The following is a 21053-nucleotide window of genomic DNA, read 5'->3' on the forward strand; positions in this document are numbered from 1 at the left end:
TCAGGAGGCATTATCTGATCTATGTTTAAAGGGGGGGGTCTGCACACCTGTTCATACTGTGCACTTAATCATTTATAAGAGACACGATTGTATGCTTTTAAGCATCACTGCACAAAGAATTACGGTATCTCTGAAGGGGTACTCCAGCATTTTGTATTGAACTTCCATTATGTGGTAGGATGTAGAGGATTTTAAGGGCCGAAATGAAGGTTACGTTATTGTTGTAATCCTAGTTCTATAAGCACAGGCGGAGCCCTCTACTGGACTCTATGGGTAATACTCTCTTCCCCCCATTGCCCACTGAAATGTGCATGTATGTAGCCGGCCAATCAGAATCATGTTTCTTGCACACTATATAAGCAGCATCTCACTGCTGCTCACTATCCGAAACCACCTCAGTGGATGGCATAGGAGCGGCATGGTCCATAGGTAGAGGGCTCCACCTGTGCTTATAGGATTAGGGTTACAATATTGTAACCTTTGTTCTATCTGACACAGGCTCCACCCTCTACTGGACGCTATGGATGCAATAGGCTGAGCCTGATGATTGTTTGCCCTGCCGCGATATGTCATCAGATTGCCTCACTGAGCCCAACTGGCTATAGGTTATACTACTTTATAATCCCAACCACTTAAGTGCAGCAACCCACCTCATGTCAAGAGGTGCCCCTGTTTTCTGGACCCAGAATGCGAAGGGCTCTCAGAGACAGGAGGTGTTTTAGGCCCATAACAACAGGTTCTCCACCATCTTCAAGAGGGCTGTTGATCGGACTTCGCTCTGCCTGTTGATGTAGGCAACCGTGGTGCATTTGTCTGTTCTCACCAACACATGTCTCCCCTGAACCAGAGTCAGAAAGTGTTGGAGAACCAAGAGCACTGCCTGAAATTTGAGGAGGTTGATGTGTCGGTTTTCCCCAGAAGGCCACACAACATCTATCACTCTCCCCAGGCTGTCCCCCCCCCCCCACCCTGTCAGGGACGCATCTGTGAACACCACTACATAGGAAGTCACACGACCCAGAGGTGTCTCCGTCGACAGATACTTTGGGGACCCCCAGTAACACAAGTCATCCTGCACTTATGGAGGATGATGCTGGTTTGCCAGCCTGCGCTTGGATCTTGGGATCCAAGTGTGTTGAAGGTGGTGCATGTGCAGGAGCTCCCCTAGATGGTCCAACGCCATGTGTCCCAGCACCTGCATGACAGTCAAAGCTGTCACTGCTGCTCCCTGCCGCAGTCTGAGAACTGCTTGCTGCAGGGTTGTCCGTCTGGATTCCACCACAATGCTCCCAGATACTCCATCCATTCTCTGGACTTGGCCATGACAGTGAGGTTGTCTAAGTTAAAGAAGACCCCCATGCCCTGGTTGTGCAGCAGCTGCAGTGCCACATCCACACACTTGCTGAATGTGCAGGGAGCCAGGGAGCCACTTTGGTCTTTGGATCCAAGTGCAATGTAGCGGGGCATGTGCAGGAGCCCCCCTTGATGGTCCATCGCCATGAGCCCCAGCACCTGCATGACAGTCAAAGCTGTCACTGCCTGCCTGTGAACTTCTTGTGTTTTGAGTTTCACCGACTACGTCAGCGTTGTCACAAAAACTTTCTGCACCAGGAGATGTTTTGCACTTTCTAATCCCATGAGTTGTCTTTCCCTGTGAGGTAAATGGCAATAAAAGACAGAGTCACTTTCATACTACTTACACAGTGCAGGCAAGGACAGAATAACATACTGAAACAGGTAAAAAAGACAGAGGTACAACACTTGAATCAATGCATAGGTTTTAATTTAAATTGGCTTGTTAATAAGGGCATTTCTTTCAGGTAAAGATCCTCCTTCAGCTGGCAAGACTTTTGGAAGAAACTGTTTTTTTCAACAGAGGATGCGACAACAACATAATAAAAGATGGTAATTATGCCTACAAATGCATCTTCCACTAAGTTATTAACAATGGAAACACTGGGCATATTTACTGCACATATTTACCCCACATTTGTATTTGGAACAATTACCTATCTAACTATTGTCTTTTGCAACTTGTTGGTATTAATAACTATTGCTGTGAGTAAAAAGCTACATAAGCCCATGTTTATCCTGCTGTTCAACTTGCCCATTAGTGACATGGTGGGTGCTACAGCTTTTTTTCCTCACCTCATGTTCAGCATTGTGACACAGAGCAGATTGATTTCCCATCCTGCATGTATTACTCAGGCTTTTCTGATTCATGTTTATGGTTCAGGAAATTTGCTGATCCTGAGTGCCATGGCATATGACAGATATATTGCTATATGTTATCCTTTGAGGTATAATACTATAATGAATCCAAATAATTTAATTAAAATTATTGTTTTAATATGGTTCATAAATTTATCACTGATTTTTACATTGATTATGCTGCATGTACGGTTTAAAATTTGTAGGACAAATATAGTGGATTTGTATTGTAACAATCCATCATTAATGAAACTGACCTGTGAGGACAACAGGGTGAACAACTTCTATGGAATAGCAACTATAGTCTTGATACAAGGCGTCCCACTGTCAATAATAATATACACATATGCACAGATCTTGCGTACATGTGTTATGACTAATCAGCCTGATGCTCGAAGAAAAGCCATTCAGACATGTGGCACTCATTTAGTAGTTTTCTTAATCTTACAAATCAATACTATGTTTTTACTTATTTCTCACCGATTTGAGACTGTGGCTCCAAACATTAGAAGGACTTTTGGTGTGTCAATTTTAATATTTCCCCCTTTTTTGGACCCGATTATATATGGACTGAAAACCACAGAACTGAAGCAGAACATAATACTGTTCCTAAAAAGAAATCTTTCATCTTAATCTTCAGTCAAGTTGTAATCAATTTTTAATTTTTATTGGAGCGAAACTTGATTAGCTATTTGAATCATGTCCAGGATTGCAGTGAATATATAAATGCAGCTTAAACTAAAACTGATTTCAGAATACAATATAATTGAAGACTCAGAGAATCTCAGTAAAGTCCAAAATGCCCCGTGTTACTGCACTGAGGAAAATCTACATATCTGTGTTTGATGATTATATGTCTTGTGAATAAGTTGTGCTTTTCTGTATCTCATTTTCATTTGTATACTATCTATAGCATGCTGTACATGCTGATACTTTTACCACCATTTCTAAAATGTCTACCAATCACAGGTCAACAGTTGAGGTCATTTTTCATCGTAATTACGGTTGCCATTGTAAATCATTGTAATATGACAACAGGAACTAAAATGTGAACAAAAGACTGTGGACATGAATCATATTATTGACAGATCCTTTCTCATATATGTGAAATAAAACCAATAACAGTTCCACAAGCATTGATGCCATTGCACCTGAACAAATATGAGAATGAATATGTATTGAAATGCAAAAACAAATATTCATTTATTTGTGTAAATGTTGTAATTTTGTATGAAATTAATTTAGCAGCAAGTGTGTAAATTGTGTGCATGTCTCAACACTGATTTTTAAATTTCTAATATGAATAACTATTGATGAGGAAAATTAAAAAAAAACAAAACAAAACAACAACAACATTATTTTAAAAAGTGCAGTCATTGTGATTTTGAATCTAAATGTGACTTTGTTTGGTATGTGGATAAATGGCACATACCATCTAATGGCATTCTTAGATCAAACTAAGAATGCTGATTTAAACAGATAAGCATATTTTGAATTCCTCAATATTAGCCAATATAAAATTGATGACAACTGAGTATAAAGAAACATCAAATCATGCATAGAATTTAGTCCTTTTTAAAAATAAAAATAGGAATACTATTGGCAAATCAGTTTTGTTTCTCATATTAGATTTATGAGGCAATAAAAGAATCACAATCACAAGTTTAATTTTGGAGCATATTGATCATTTGATATATAAGTGATAATGTAATAATGTTAATAGATGGGTTTCATATGCCATTTCAAGATGTGCATATTGGGGACAGAAAATACACCTGCACAAAGCTTATGGTAAGAGTGAAATCACATGAGGTTATGTGGTAATATGGACAGATCAGAACACTGATAAACGATTAAAGAAACACTCTAATTCGTACATACAGTAATTATCTAAACACAGAAATTTGCAGGCACCCTGTAGTTCTGCTACACATTGACAGATAGATCTGTAGCCTTATCAGGAGGCATTATCTGAGTGGGGGGGTCTGCACACCTGTTCATACTGTGCACTTAATCATTCATAAGAGACACAATTGTATGTTTTTAAGTATCACTGCACAAATAATTATAATACCTTAATTATAAATAATTAAGGTATCTCTGAAGGGATACTCCAGCATTTTGTATTGAACTTCCATTATGTGGTAGGATGTAGAAGATTTTAAGGGCCAAATTGAAGGTTACGTTATTGTTGTAACCCTAGTTCTATAAGCACAGGCGGAGCCCTCTACTGGACTCTATGGGTAATACTCTCTTCCCCCCATTGCCCATTGAAATGTGCATGTATGTAATCGGCCAATCAGGATCATGTGCCTTGCACACTATATAAGCAGCATCTCACTACTGCTCACTATCCGAAACCACCTCAGTGGATGGCATAGGAGCGGCATGGTCCATAGGTAGAGGGCTCCACCTGTGCTTATAGGATTAGGGTTACAATATTGTAACCTTTGTTCTATCTGACACAGGCTCCACCCTCTACTGGACTCTATGGATGCAATAGGCTGAGCCTGATGGTTGTTTGCCCTGCCGCGATATGTCATCAGATTGCCTCACTGAGCCTGACTCGCTATAGGTTATACTACTTTATAATCCCAACCACTTAAGTGCAGCAACCCAGTGCAATTAACATGGACCTGAGCTGGGTGAAAACATGACCTAACCTTGCGGGGGTGCAGCACCCACTTGTCTGTCATGTCACCTCTTGACATGAGGTGCCCCTGTTTTCTGGACCCAGAATGCAAAGGGCTCTCAGAGACAGGAGGTGTTTTGAGGCACACAACAACAGGTTCTCCACCATCTTTAAGAGGGTTGTTGATCGGACTGAGCCCTGCCTGTTGATGTAGGCAACCGTGGTGCAGTTGTCTGTTTTCACCAACACATGTCTCCCCTGAACCAGAGTCAGGAAGTGTTGGAGAGCCAAGAGCACCGCCTGAAATTTGAGGAGGTTGATGTGTCGGTTTTCCCCAGAAGGCCACACAACATCTATCACTCTCCCCAGGCTGTCCCCCCCCGCCCCCCACCCTGTCAGGGACGCATCTGTGAACACCACTACATAGGAAGTCACACGACCAAGAGGTGTCTCCGTCGACAGATACTTTGGGGACCCCCAGTAACACAAGTCATCCTGCACTTATGGAGGATGATGCTGGTTTGCCGGCCTGCGCTCGGATCTTGGGATCCAAGTGTGTTGTAGGTGGTGCATGTGCAGGAGCTCCCCTAGATGGTCCAACGCCATGTGTCCCAGCACCTGCATGACAGTCAAAGCTGTCACTGCTGCTCCCTGCCGCAGTCTGAGAACTGCTTGCTGCAGGGTTGTCCGTCTGGATTCCACCACAATGGCCCGTAGACTTACTGAGTTGAGCATGACTATCACATGCTCCCAGATACTCCATCCATTCTCTGGACTTGGCCATGACAGTGAGGTTGTCTAAGTTAAAGAAGACCCCCATGCCCTGGTTGTGCAGCAGCTGCAGTGCCACATCCACACACTTGCTGAATGTGCAGGGAGCCAGGGAGTAGCCAAACTGCAGCCTGCTGTACTTCTGGGCTATCCCTTGAAAGGCAAAATGCAGGAACTTCCTGTGTTTCAGCACAACCTCAACATGAAAATATGCACTTTTCAGGTCAATGGTGGTGAACCAGTTGCCTGGTTGACCAGTTCCAGTAATCTCCTGATGGTTAGCATGCAGAACGTCGTTCGGGCAGTACACTGGTTCAAGATGTGGAGATCCAAAATGGGTCTGAAACTTCCTATCTTCTTGGGAACCAGGAAGTACACAGAATGAAACCCCTTCTGTCTGTCGTGAGTGGGAACAATTGAGACAGCCTGTTTCAGTAATAGGTACTGGATCTTCTCGGACAGAGAATCTATCTCGACAAAGCAGGGGACTCATCCTAGATCTGGAGATCTATCTCAAGCTCCGGGTCACTCTTGTTGCAGTGTAGCGAGATGTCACACAGCCAAAAATGGTCCCACTGTCACCGGCGTTGAGTCCTCGTCAGTGCACACAGGGCAGTGATCACATCATGCTGCTCTCTACATGGTCCCGTTCAAGGCACTTGAGGCAGAAGAGATGCCCGTCGGCAGTGACGATGAGACCATGGCACAACCCCTCAAGTCTGATTGGCCACCTTTCCTGAAGCTGCTGAGGGGCAGCATGTATCAGAGCCATATTAAGTTACCGCCAATGCAGACCCAACATTTCCTGTTTTACTGTACAGGAAGTGACATGTGTTCCTCACTGAATTAGTGGAGCTTCATTAGTGGCACCTAAAACCAGTTGAAACAGCAACATATGGACATATTTGGAGCCATTTGTTCAGCGGATCACTTTGAAATAATGCAGAGAGGAATTATAAAATCAGAAGAAGCCACAGTGATGATGTTTGATGAAGAGGTGCAGACAACCAGCACACTTTCAACAGCTAAATAACATATTTGACTTTGCAGTGCTCTGTAATGTAGTCATGCACGGTGTAACTACCCCCAAAACTATGGAAAAATGCCATAATGGCAGTGCAGTGGAGCAGTGAACTTGTGCACTATGTGTGGACCAGACGACCAAATAAAGGAATCCGTCATGAGACGAGGTCGAATCGGGCTGAAAGTAGAAAAAATGTTGGAAACCAAGCATTCAGAGCATAAGTATTCAATTTAATGCTTAATTGTCACCATAAATAAATAAATCACAAATTATGAGACATTAAATAAATAAATGTTAAATTTATTTGTATATTTATTTATTTTAAAAAAAGAATGGTCAGATTTTTAGCCCCTAATATGTGTCACTCTCTTAAAATTGGATTTCCATTATGCAAAATACAATTAAAACTGTATTAACTGGTTTTATCCAGACAGTTGAAACATACACAATACCATAGACAAAGTACACCTGCCACCAATCTCTGACACAGAAAGACCACCTATACCACGAGTTTCACCATCTTGTCCAGCCACAGACATCTGCAACCTTGGTATTGGAGGAAGCATCTTTAAGACGAATGAGGAGACAAGATTATAGTTGGTATAAACAGAGGTAAAGGACAGATCAAAAACCATGTGGGTAATACTGTACATATAACAAGTGTGTACCAAGGCCTACTCCCTGACTCTACAACACTAAAGACAATGCATCAGGTGAGTGTCAATGTCAAAGCCCAATCCCTGACTACATGACACGTATAAACAGGGGGATAACTAACCCTTACCATTAAAAAACCTGATACAAAACATGAAACTAAAGTGCTGAATCCTAATGTGCATCTACAAAACCAAAAGGTTGTCCACACAAATAAACTGAAGCTTCTTAACTCTAGGCTCACAAATACAACTTCATAAGCTCAACCCTAGTCTTCAGGCAGCTATTGATGGGGGGTATTTATTCACTATAAACCAATGGATCCAGAAAGCACCTACTATGCAGTTACCCAAAGAAAGCCACATATATAATCCCGAGCATATAGCTCTACCCACTTTCACTGCCACTTTAAGAGGTCAAGCTTAAACAAACTCCCTGCTAGAGCTTGTTGCCAAAACCTAATGGGAAAAACTCCAGTAACATAATGGACACCTTAAACCAAACTGTACAGTAGACAAGCACTTAACACATTTCAACCAAACCAAACAAAAAGGGACAAAGGACTAGAAACTTGCTCTCCCCCAAAAGAAAACAAAACTCCGTAGCCTTGGCATTGATTCTACAAGTCTCTGGAGCTCTTCTGGAGGGATGAACACCATTCTTCAAAAAGATATTCCCTCATTTGATGTGTTGATGATGGTGGTGGAGAACGCTGTCTAACACGTCAGTCCAAAATCTCCCATAGGTGTTCAGTTGGGTTGAGATCTGGTGACTGTGAAGGCCATAGCATATGATTCACATCATTTTCATACTCATCAAACCATTCAGTGATCCCTCGTGCCCTATGGATTGGGGCATTGTCATCCTGGAAGAGACCACTTTCATCAGGATAGAAATATATATATATTTCATTATAGGATAAAGGAGATGAAGAACAACATTGTACTGATTTGCAGTGACCCTTCCCTCCAATGGGATAAGTGGACCCAAACCATGCCAGCAAAATGCCCCCCAAAGCATAACAGGGCCACCAGATCCCTTCACTGTAGGGTTCAAGCATTCAGACCTGTACCAGTTTTTCCTTTAATTTGTCGCCCATCTGTATATTTTACACATATATAAAACCAGGGGACAGTTAGTTAAAATCATCAGTAAATAAATGATGATGCTGAGAGAAGTAACCTATTTGAAATTTTCATTATGTTATGTAATATTTTGCAGCCAGATAATTGAGTTTCACCCACTATGTCAGTGTTGTCACAAAATCTTCTCTGCACCAGGAGATGTATTGCACTTTCTAATCCCATGAGTTGTCTTTCCCTGTGAGGTAAATGGCAATAAAAGACAGAGTCACTTTCATACTGCTTACGCAGTGCAGGCAGGACAGAATAACATACTGCAACAGGTAAAAAAGACACTTGAATCAATGCATAGGTTGTAATTTAAATTGGCTTGTTAATAAGGGCATTTCTTTCAGGTAAAGATCCTTCTTCAGCTGGCAAGACTTTTTGAAGAAACTGTTTTTTTTTCAACAGAGGAAGCAACAACAACATAATAAAAGATGGTAATTATGCCTACAAATGCATCTTCCAGTAAGTTATTAACAATGGAAACATTGGGCATATCTACTGCACATATTTACCCCACATTTGTATTTGGAACAATTACCTATCTAACTATTGTCTTTTGCAACCTGTTGGTATTAATAACTATTGCTGTGAGTAAAAAGCTACATAAGCCCATGTTTATCCTGCTGTTCAACTTGCCCATTAGTGACATGGTGGGTGCTACAGCTTTTTTTCCTCATCTCATGTTCAGCATTGTGACACAGAACAGATTGATTTCCCATCCTGCATGTATTACTCAGGCTTTTCTGATTCATGTTTATGGTTCAGGAAATTTGCTGATCCTGAGTGCCATGGCATATGACAGATATATTGCTATATGTTATCCTTTGAGGTATAATACTATAATGAATCCAAATAATTTAATTAAAATTATTGTTTTAATATGGGTCATAAATTTATCATTGATTTTTACATTGGTTATGCTGAATGTACGGTTTAAAATTTGCAGAACAAATATAGTGGATTTGTATTGTAACAATCCATCATTAATGAAACTGACCTGTGAGGACAACAGGGTGAACAACTTCTATGGAATAGCAACTATAGTCTTGATACAAGGCGTCCCACTGTCAATAATAATATACACATATGCACAGATCTTGCGTACATGTGTTATGACTAATCAGCCTGATGCTCGAAGAAAAGCCATTCAGACATGTGGCACTCATTTAGTAGTTTTCTTAATCTTACAAATCAATACTATATTTACACTTATTTCTCACCGATTTGAGACTGTGGCTCCAAACATTAGAAAGACGCTTGGTGTGTCAGTTTTAATATTTCCCCCTTTTTTGGACCCGATTATATATGGACTGAAAACCACAGAACTGAAGCAGAACATAATACTGTTCCTAAAAAGAAATCTTTCATCTTAATCTTCAGTCAAGTTGTAATCAATTTTAAATTTTTGTTGGTGCAAAACTTGATAAGTTATTTGAATCATGTCCAGGATTGCACTGAATATATAAATGCAGCTTAAACTAAAACTGATCTCAGAATACAGTATAATTGAAGACTCAGAGAATCTCAATAAACTACAATATGCCTCGTGTTACTGCACTGATGTGAAGTTTCATATCTGTGTTTGATGACTATATGTCTTGTGAATAAGCTGTCCATTTCTGTATCTCATATTCATGTGTATACTATCTATAGCATGCTGTACATGCTGATACTTTTACCACCATTACTAAAATGTCTACCGATCACAGGTCAACAGTTGAGGTCATTTTTCATCATAATTAAGGTTGCCACTGTAAGTAATTGTAATATGACAACAGGGACTAAAATGTGAACAAAAGACTGTGGAAATGAATCATGTTATTGACAGATCCTTTCTCATATATGTGAAATAAAACCAATAACAGTTCCACAAGCATTGATGCCATTGCACCTGAACAAATATGAGCATGAATATGTATTGAAATACAAAGAGAAATATTCATTTATTTGTGCAAATGTTGTAATTTTGTATGAAATTAATTTAGCAGCAAGTGTGTAAATTGTGTGTATGTCTCAACACTGATTTTTAAATTTCTAATATGTGGACAATGAATAACTACTGATGAAGAAAAAAAAAAAAAGAAAAACAACATTATTTGAAATATGTGCAGGCATTGTGATTTTGATGCTAAATGTGACTTTGTTGGGTATGTGGTTAAATGGTGTCAAATCAAACTAAGAATGCTGATTTAAACAGATAAGCATATTTTAAATTCATCAATATTAGCCAATATAAAATTAATGACAACTGAATATAAAGAAACATCAAATCATCCACTAATTCCAATGGGAAGCCTTTTTTTGTCTCTCCAGTGAATGTCCTTGTTGTCCTTATGCATAGAGCTTAGTCCTTTTTAAAAAATAAAAATAGGAATACTATTAGCACATCAGTGTGGCTCTGTAAATGGGCAAGTCATCAGAGAAGCTGTCTGTGTGAGGACATGACAGTCTCCTCTCTCCAGCAGCCATTGAATGGTGGGAGAGAGAGGCTGTGGCCAATTCACATAGAAAGTGTTTACTGATGGAACAGATACACTTACATTTTATTAAATATATCAATTTACACTGAATTCAAGACAGTCTCACAGAGACCCCCCACGTTTTTTAATGCTCCGAGTCTCTTTCTGTCACATTTAGTGAAGCATAATCTGAGCAGGCAGCTGTTTAAATCACACAAATATCCCCCTGTTTTTTTGTTTTATAGTGTGTTTTGAACTTATTAACCATATCAATGAATCAATAAATACAAACACTGTTAATTTCTTTCTGTGGAGCTCACATGCAAACTATTTTGGTTTAGTAAATTTCTGATGTCAGTCAGCCTGGTGAAGGCAGTTTGGCCGGCAGCTGTCCCCTCAGCTCCCCAGGAGCTGCAGCTGACAGACGGCTGCTTCTGTGGACAGAGACGCTGAACGCAGGTCGAGTGAGAAGTGGGGAGGCTGCAGAGAGGCGGAGAGAGTGGCTGGACTGTTGTGCTCACATGAGACGAAACTTTTTTTCTGCTGTGTGTTTGTGTGAGAGTAAGAGAAGTGATTCTACAGCTGATGCATTGCTCTGGATTCCGCCATATTTCTCTTTTAGTTGCTGCCTTGGCAATGTGTGTCCATGAATTTGGGGGGTGGAGTTTTTGAAGGCACATGAAGGGAAGGGTGTATTTGTTTAGGTGTTTAGTTCAAATATCAACAATCTTTCTCCAGAATGACTGACTCTACCTTTAAGTGGTAGGGTATGGAGGGTTTTAAGGGCCTAAACTAAATATATGAATACATAAATAATTGTATAATTAAATCCTTAAAGGGGACCTATTATGTTCATTTCCAGCTTTATATTTCTATTCTGGGATTTCACTTGAGAAGCTTTGCATGATTCACAGTTCAAAAAACTGCTTACTTATCATATATTGGGCTTTTATGTAGCCCCTCAGTTCAGCCTCTATCTGAAACAGGCAGTCTTAGCTCCTGTGTCTTTAAGGCTCCCTCTCGATGAGCCCACTCTGCTCTGATTGGCCAGCTTTCCGGAAGTCACTGAAGAGCAGCATGTATCAGAGTTGTGTTAAGTTACTGCTGATGAAAATCCAACGTTTCCTGCTTTACTGCTTCAAATTAAAAGCTTTTAAATGACTCCAGCGCCCATGTTGTTTAAATAGCAAATGCACTTGCGCCCATCTCAGCACCCATGGGCCTGTTGGTCTTAAAATGAGGTGTGGTGTGCTATTTTGAGGCAGCAGAGAGCAATTGTGTGATTGACCAACAAAAACATGTCTGAAGTCAATAGCGCAGTGTTTCACCATTATTTTAAAGGTGCATTGTCAAGATAGTAAGATACGCCTACATTGGCGGCTGCACAGCATACACTCTGCTTGTTACACACACACTGACGTGCAGCAGCAGCACACAAACATGCAAAAAATTACACATAAAAGGATCACAATGTGAAAGATTATTATTATGTACATCAGCATATTTTAAAAAATACATGTCATAATGGCTAGTCATAATATTTATCAGAATTAGCTAATCGCAGTAATGATAGATGAAACTGGCAATACACATATGTATTTAAACAGACCCATCAGGTTGAGGGTGTCTGTCAAGACCCAGCAAACGGATATCAACAAGGGATCAGACATGGATCAACTTTCCTGCTACATCAATACATGAGGACATGAGGAACACATGGGGAAATAAATTAGGTGAAAACAATGATTAAACTAAAGACGGAAAGAACTCTGGACAGCTCCTAGCTGCAGGATGAGCACCTTGGAGAGCTGATCAAGTCCTGACAACTGTGTATCATGATTTTTATGATGACTAAAATTAATGATTTAATTTCTGAAAAATATTTAACAAATATTCTTTGACATTTTTGAGATTACAGTGATCAAGTTTCCATACTTTCAGCAATTAAAACCCAGCTGATTTTACCTGTTACTCCATTACTGAACAAAATGCTTTTAAAGAAACCAAAGCTGTAATCAAAAAAATAAACCTTTTCAAAAAACAAATGAAAAGAAATATGCAACAAATTAATGAACAGGATCTTAAACTGGTGGTCTTGGGCTGGCCACGGGAGGTTCCACGAGGAGCAGGGGCCAGTGTGCTTGTTATGGATCATGCGCTTTTACTTTGCGCACGAGCAGATCCGTTTCCTCTGCAGAGAAGTGCTCCTTCTTACTACTTGGCAAATGCGCCATCATAATAGCAATCCACCAAGGTGCAAGTGCACCTGACTTTTAAAGGGAATAGGAGATGACACTCTGATTGGTTTATAGCATGTTACGCCCAAAACACACCCATGATTAATTAAGAGACTAAGGACAACCCTTTTGAACCATGCGCTTGGCAGTGCGACCGTTTTTTCCTCAGTTAAACTAGCAGTGGATTTGGACACACCCTAAATGCACTTGCGCCATGCGCTTCAGACCGTGTACCTTGGATCGTTAAAATAGGGCCTTATATATATATATGACTGAAAATAAGGAAAAGTATAATAAGTCCCTTTTAATAAATATATAATCATATAATAATGAATAAATAAATAATTATATAATTTAATCCTTAACTGTCACCATAAATTAATAAATCACAAATTAAATGAGATATTAAGAGTTAAATACATATATATACATATACATACACACATACACACACACACACACACATAAATATATATATATTTATTTATTTCTATGAAACCTTAACTCTTGAAGGCAGTCTGGTCACCCATAAGGGCCACATAATGCCTCTACAATCCTAGGGGGGGAAGTAGGGGATCAAAAACATAACATATTGTACAATCCTCTTAAATTTGTTATTCTAACAAAAGAAAGTGTTAAGCATATTTTTGTATATATTTGAATATTTTGTTTGTATTTTTGTGTGGGTGTTGGTGTTGGTGAGGTAACTAATACATTTCATATTCTTCCAAAGCCCCATGTGAGGCACAGCTTTAGTCATCGCCATAACAATCTAAAGATAAACTTTATGATATCCCAGAAGACTCAGGGGAGCTGCCTGGTGTTCAGCAAAAATCACTCCTATAAAGCTGCTAATCATCCTAAACATCTTACCAGTTGGTCATTGCCAGCACTGGGTAGTGATGATCCACTACATGTTTCTTATGACAATATTTATTCAGCTTGGGAATGAATGACTGTACTGTTTTCTTCTCTGTGTATTTTGTTCCTGTTTTAGTGCAAAACTGTAAGTCCTAAAGGCTTGTTATTTAGATACATGATGTGTCATGTTTAACTGAATTATATGTGGACTGTGATGCGTGAAGCGGTGTGGACGCATTCAGGCTTTACTTCGGTAAGTTCTGTTCTTAGCAGTGACAATTTGCTAAGTATTACTCAAATTTGACTGGAATTTTTAACATTTTACTATCACTATTTCTGATTTTTTGTCTTATTACAGTATGTCCTATTCTTTCTGAATTTATATTTTATATATGAAATAATTATGCTGCTTTATAATCAAACTATTAATGATTTTTCAATGTTTTAGGAGGAAGAGAATTAAAAATGGACAACCTGTACAGCACATCATCTGTTTTAGTGCTAAATGGCTTTAATCTATCCTCTGAAAGTGTCTTTCCTGCGTTTCTTTTTGCAACTCTGAGCTACATGATCATACTTTTCTGCAACCTCATTCTAATCCTCACCATTGGGCTGAACAAATGTCTGCATCAACCCATGTATCTATTTCTGCTGAACCTTCCTGTCAATGACCTTATAGGCTCCTCAGCACTCTTCCCACAGGTCATTAAAGAAATACTGACTAATAGTAAGACAATGCAATACTCCACTTGTGTTGCCCAAGCCTTTTTTATCCACATCTATGTAGCAGGTGCAGTGTTCATTCTGTCTGCTATGGCATATGATAGATACATTGCTATATGCTGCCCTTTGAAATACAACACTGTTATGACTAATGCCCACATTATGAGAATAAACACAATTGTATGGATGAGTAGTTTAATTATGATAGGTGTGCTTTTTTTTCTGCTTTTGCGTTTACCCCGCTGTCGATCTGTAATGACACATACCTACTGTGATAATCCATCTTTGCTGACTCTGGTCTGTGCCGACACAACCATCAACAACATTTATGGTCTTTTTCTTGTTGCTCTCTCTCAAGTGATATCTAATGGAACGGTTTTGTATACATATCTCCAGATCCTTGTTGCATGCTTCAGATCCAAACGATCAGACACAAAAGCCAAAGCTCTGCAGACGTGTGCTACACATCTAATAGTTTTTCTCCTGTTGGAGTGTCTGGGTCTTTTCACCATCATATCATACAGAATTAAGAACATTTCACCACATTTAAGGAGATTCATAGGGTTGTCGACATTAATTTTCCCCCCAACACTAAATCCAATCATCTATGGACTGAAAACAAAGGAAATTCGAGAAAGAGTAGTGCACTTATTTAGGAATAAGATCAATCCATTTTAATACCTTTACGCAGTGAGCTAAAAATTCTTACAATTGTGGCATGAGTTTTTTCTCCCACCAGCAATATTTTCTTTCTCATGCTAGCTTATGAAAGCATGTTTTGCAACTAAATCCCTTTCTTTTCACTTGGCTTTGTATTCATGAATGTTTCTGACTAAAGTTCATTGTCAAATAATGCATATGAAAGCTACAATATGTCGTTTTCAGTATGTAGCAGTAATTAACTCTTGGCTAATTAATTGTACAAGGTAATGCAAAATAATTATTTGAGCACATAGCTTATTATGGTTTTGTCATAATACTACTATGCATGAAAACCAACTGCAAACTACCATTATAATACAGTTGCATGCAATGTAAATGTTCTTACAACAAAATCAGCAGTGTTTGTTAGTTATTTACTTAGTTATGGACTTTTATTTAGAGTTCCTGTCATCTATTATTGCTTTGAAAATGAGGTATTTCTTTATCAACTGATGTGTGTGGTCATAATGCACACTGTTGTCAAGAATAAGTGAACAAAACTACACACCTCTACTGTTTGTTGCAGCTGATATTCAGTTTTATGCATATGTGAAGTAGTTGGACCTTATCTAATATGTTGTATTTTATGTCATCATTGAGCTTAATATCTCTTTTATGAGGGACTGGAAAGCAGCAGAGAGAAAGAAAACAAGCATAGCCAGGCATAACAAGAGGACAAAGACATACAGCACAAAGCCAGACAAACAAAAGCACATACAGCATCAGAAACAATCACAGACACCACTTAATAGATGAAATGTAATGAATTAGGAAATTAAAGACGTAATGCAGATACAGTATTTAACCTAGATAGGAGAGTAATACTGTTTGTGAAAAATAAAGGAACTTAGGAGATGAACTGAAGTGTCAGAGTGATCAGATTTTGATGAAAATTTGAGGGATATCTTTTCCATCCACTGAAGCATTATCAAAGTTGTACTGATTAGACTCCAGAATAGACAGCAAACTCTATTCAGCTGGCTGCAAGTTATGTACAGTACATCTTAAGCTGCTGATTAGATATTAACAAGACTTGGATGATGCAGCTTTTTTCAACTTGCAATGTTTGTTGCTTGGCCCAAACATGCAATAAATGCCCATGTTTATCCTGCTGTTCAACTTGCCCATTAGTGACATGGTGGGTGCTACAGCTTTTTTTCCTCATCTCATGTTCAGCATTGTGACACAGAACAGATTGATTTCCCATCCTGCATGTATTACTCAGGCTTTTTTGATTCATGTTTATGGTTCAGGAAATTTGTTGATCCTGAGTGCCATGGCATATGATAGATATATTGCTATATGTTATCCTTTGAGGTATAATACTATAATGAATCCAAATAATTTAATTAAAATTATTGTTTTAATATGGGTCATAAATTTATCACTGATTTTTACATTGGTTATGCTGAATGTATGGTTTAAAATTTGCAGAACAAATATAGTGGATTTGTATTGTAACAATCCATCATTAATGAAACTGACCTGTGAGGACAACAGGGTGAACAACTTCTATGGAATAGCAACTATAGTCTTGATACAAGGCGTCCCACTGTCAATAATAATATACACATATGCACAGATCTTGCGTACATGTGTTATGACTAATCAGCCTGATGCTCGAAGAAAAGCCATTCAGACATGTGGCACTCATTTAGTAGTTTTCTTAATCTTACAAATCAATACTATATTTACACTTATTTCTCACCGATTTGAGACTGTGGCTCCAAACATTAGAAAGACGCTTGGTGTGTCAGTTTTAATATTTCCCCCTTTTTTGGACCCGATTATATATGGACTGAAAACCACAGAACTGAAGCAGAACATAATACTGTTCCTAAAAAGAAATCTTTCATCTTAATCTTCAGTCAAGTTGTAATCAATTTTAAATTTTTGTTGGTGCAAAACTTGATAAGTTATTTGAATCATGTCCAGGATCGCACTGAATATATAAATGCAGCTTAAACTAAAACTGATCTCAGAATACAGTATAATTGAAGACTCAGAGAATCTCAATAAACTACAATATGCCTCGTGTTACTGCACTGATGTGAAGTTTCATATCTGTGTTTGATGACTATATGTCTTGTGAATAAGCTGTCCATTTCTGTATCTCATATTCATGTGTATACTATCTATAGCATGCTGTACATGCTGATACTTTTACCACCATTACTAAAATGTCTACCGATCACAGGTCAACAGTTGAGGTCATTTTTCATCATAATTAAGGTTGCCACTGTAAGTAATTGTAATATGACAACAGGGACTAAAATGTGAACAAAAGACTGTGGAAATGAATCATGTTATTGACAGATCCTTTCTCATATATGTGAAATAAAACCAATAACAGTTCCACAAGCATTGATGCCATTGCACCTGAACAAATATGAGCAGGAATATGTATTGAAATACAAAAAGAAATATTCATTTATTTGTGCAAATGTTGTAATTTTGTATGAAATTAATTTAGCAGCAAGTGTGTAAATTGTGTGCATGTCTCAACACTGATTTTTAAATTTCTAATATGTGGACAATGAATAACTACTGATGAAGAAAAAAAAAGAAAAAGAAAAACAACATTATTTGAAATATGTGCAGGCATTGTGATTTTGATGCTAAATGTGACTTTGTTGGGTATGTGGTTAAATGGTGTCAAATCAAACTAAGAATGCTGATTTAAACAGATAAGCATATTTTAAATTCATCAATATTAGCCAATATAAAATTAATGACAACTGAATATAAAGAAACATCAAATCATCCACTAATTCCAATGGGAAGCCTTTTTTTGTCTCTCCAGTGAATGTCCTTGTTGTCCTTATGCATAGAGCTTAGTCCTTTTTAAAAAATAAAAATAGGAATACTATTAGCACATCAGTGTGGCTCTTTAAATGGGCAAGTCATCAGAGAAGCTGTCTGTGTGAGGACATGACAGTCTCCTCTCTCCAGCAGCCATTGAATGGTGGGAGAGAGAGGCTGTGGCCAATTCACATAGAAAGTGTTTACTGATGGAACAGATACACTTACATTTTATTAAATATATCAATTTACACTGAATTCAAGACAGTCTCACAGAGACCCCCCACGTTTTTTAATGCTCCGAGTCTCTTTCTGTCACATTTAGTGAAGCATAATCTGAGCAGGCAGCTGTTTAAATCACACAAATATCCCCCTGTTTTTTTGTTTTATAGTGTGTTTTGAACTTATTAACCATATCAATGAATTAATAAATACAAACACTGTCGATTTCTTTCTGTGGAGCTCACATGCAAACTATTTTGGTTTAGTAAATTTCTGATGTCAGTCAGCCTGGTGAAGGCAGTTTGGCCGGCAGCTGTCCCCTCAGCTCCCCAGGAGCTGCAGCTGACAGATGGCTGCTTCTGTGGACAGAGACGCTGAACACAGGTCGAGTGAGAAGTGGGGAGGCTGCAGAGAGGCGGAGAGAGTGGCTGGACTGTTGTGCTCACATGAGCAGAAACTTTTTTTCTGCTGTGTGTTTGTGTGAGAGTAAGAAGTGATTCTACAGCTGATGCATTGCTCTGGATTCTGCCATATTTCTCTTTTAGTTGCTGCCTTGGCAATGTGTGTCCATGAATTTGGGGGGTGGAGTTTTTGAAGGCACATGAAGGGAAGGGTGTATTTGTTTAGGTGTTTAGTTCAAATATCAACGATCTTTCTCCAGAATGACTGACTCTACCTTTAAGTGGTAGGGTATGGAGGGTTTTAAGAGCCTAAACTAAATGTATGAATACATAAATAATTGTATAATTAAATCCTTAAAGGGGACCTATTATGTTCATTTCCAGCTTTATATTTCTATTCTGGGATTTCACTTGAGAAGCTTTGCATGATTAACAGTTCAAAAAAACAACTGCTTATTTATCATATATTGGGCTTTTATGTAGCCCCTCAGTTCAGCATCTATCTGAAACAGGCAGTCTTAGCTCCTGTGTCTTTAAGGCTCCCTCTCAATGAGCCCACTCTGCTCTGATTGGCCAGCTTTCCGGAAGTCACTGAAGAGCAGCATGTATCAGAGTTGTGTTAAGTTACTGCTGATGAAAATCCAACGTTTCCTGCTTTACTGCTTCAAATTAAAAGCTTTTAAATGACTCCAGCGCCCATGTTGTTTAAATAGCTAATGCACTTGCACCCATCTGAGCACCCATGGGCCTGTTGGTCTTAAAATGAGGGGTGGTGTGCTATTTTGAGGCAGCAGAGAGCAATTGTGCGATTGACCAACAAAAACCTGCCTGAAGTCAATAGTGCAGTGTTTCACCATTATTTTAAAGATGCATTATCAAGATAGTAAGATGCGCCTACATTGGCGGGTGCACAGCATACACTCTGCTTGTTACACACACACTGACGTGCAGCAGCAGCACACAAACATGCAAAAAATTACACATAAAAGGATCACAATGTGAAAGATTATTATTATGTACATCAGCATATTTTAAAAAATACATGTCATAATGGCTAGTCATAATATTTATCAGAATTAGCTAATCGCAGTAATGATAGATGAAACTGGCAATACACATATGTATTTAAACAGACCCGTCAGGTTGAGGGTGTCTGTCAAGACCCAGCAAACGGATATCAACAAGGGATCAGACATGGATCAACTTTCCTGCTACATCAATACATGAGGACATGAGGAACACATGGGGAAATAAATTAGGTGAAAACAATGATTAAACTAAAGACGGAAAGAACTCTGGACAGCTCCTAGCTGCAGGATGAGCACCTTGGAGAGCTGATCAAGTCCTGACAACTGTGTATCATGATTTTTATGATGACTAAAATTAATGATTTAATTTCTGAAAAATATTTAACAAATATTCTTTGACATTTTTGAGATTACAGTGATCAAGTTTCCATACTTTCAGCAATTAAAACCCAGCTGATTTTACCTGTTACTCCATTACTGAACAAAATGCTTTTAAAGAAACCAAAGCTGTAATCAAAAAAATAAACCTTTTCAAAAAACAAATGAAAAGAAATATGCAACAAATTAATGAACAGGATCTTAAACTGGTGGTCTTGGGCTGGCCACGGGACGTTCCACGAGGAGCAGGGGCCAGTGTGCTTGTTATGGATAATGCGCTTTTACTTTGCGCACGAGCAGATCCGTTTCCTCTGCAGAGAAGTGCTCCTTCTTACTACTTGGCAAATGCGCCATCATAATAGCAATCCACCAAGGTGCAAGTGCACCTGACTTTTAAAGGGAATAGGAGATGACACTCTGATTGGTTTATAGCATGTTACGCCCAAAACACACCCATGATTAATTAAGAGACTAAGGACAACCCTTTTGAACCATGCGCTTGGCAGTGCGACCGTTTTTTCCTCAGTTAAACTAGCAGTGGATTTGGACACACCCTAAATGCACTTGCGCCATGCGCTTAAGACCGTGTACCTTGGATCGTTAAAATAGGGCCTTATATATATATATGACTGAAAATAAGGAAAAGTATAATAAGTCCCCTTTAATAAATATATAATCGTATAATAATGAATAAATAAATAATTATATAATTTAATCCTTAACTGTCACCATAAATTAATAAATCACAAATTAAATGAGATATTAAGAGTTAAATACATATATATACATATACATACACACATACACACACACACACA

General features: G+C 38.6%; 4 protein-coding genes across 4 annotated transcripts; all 4 read left to right on the forward strand.

Moving 5' to 3' along the window:
* Nucleotides 1-1911: 1911 nt before the first annotated feature.
* On the forward strand, nucleotides 1912-2844 carry LOC137186767 (olfactory receptor 52B2-like). Its single transcript, XM_067595817.1, has one exon. It carries the CDS (start codon nucleotides 1912-1914, stop codon nucleotides 2842-2844), a length of 933 nt encoding a protein of 310 aa, XP_067451918.1.
* Nucleotides 2845-8862: 6018 nt separating this feature from the next.
* On the forward strand, nucleotides 8863-9795 carry LOC137186768 (olfactory receptor 52B2-like). The gene has a single exon (XM_067595818.1). The coding sequence runs from the start codon at nucleotides 8863-8865 to the stop codon at nucleotides 9793-9795; it is 933 nt and encodes a 310-aa protein (XP_067451919.1).
* Nucleotides 9796-14444: 4649 nt separating this feature from the next.
* LOC137186892 (olfactory receptor 52D1-like) lies at nucleotides 14445-15380 on the forward strand. Its single transcript, XM_067595923.1, has one exon. The coding sequence runs from the start codon at nucleotides 14445-14447 to the stop codon at nucleotides 15378-15380; it is 936 nt and encodes a 311-aa protein (XP_067452024.1).
* A 1123-nt stretch (nucleotides 15381-16503) lies between these two features.
* LOC137186769 (olfactory receptor 52L1-like) lies at nucleotides 16504-17265 on the forward strand. The gene has a single exon (XM_067595819.1). It carries the CDS (start codon nucleotides 16504-16506, stop codon nucleotides 17263-17265), a length of 762 nt encoding a protein of 253 aa, XP_067451920.1.
* The last annotated feature ends 3788 nt before the right edge of the window (nucleotides 17266-21053 follow it).

Source organism: Thunnus thynnus, chromosome 7, assembly GCF_963924715.1.
Source record: "Thunnus thynnus chromosome 7, fThuThy2.1, whole genome shotgun sequence".
In the NCBI taxonomy this organism is placed as follows: Eukaryota; Metazoa; Chordata; class Actinopteri; order Scombriformes; family Scombridae; genus Thunnus; species Thunnus thynnus.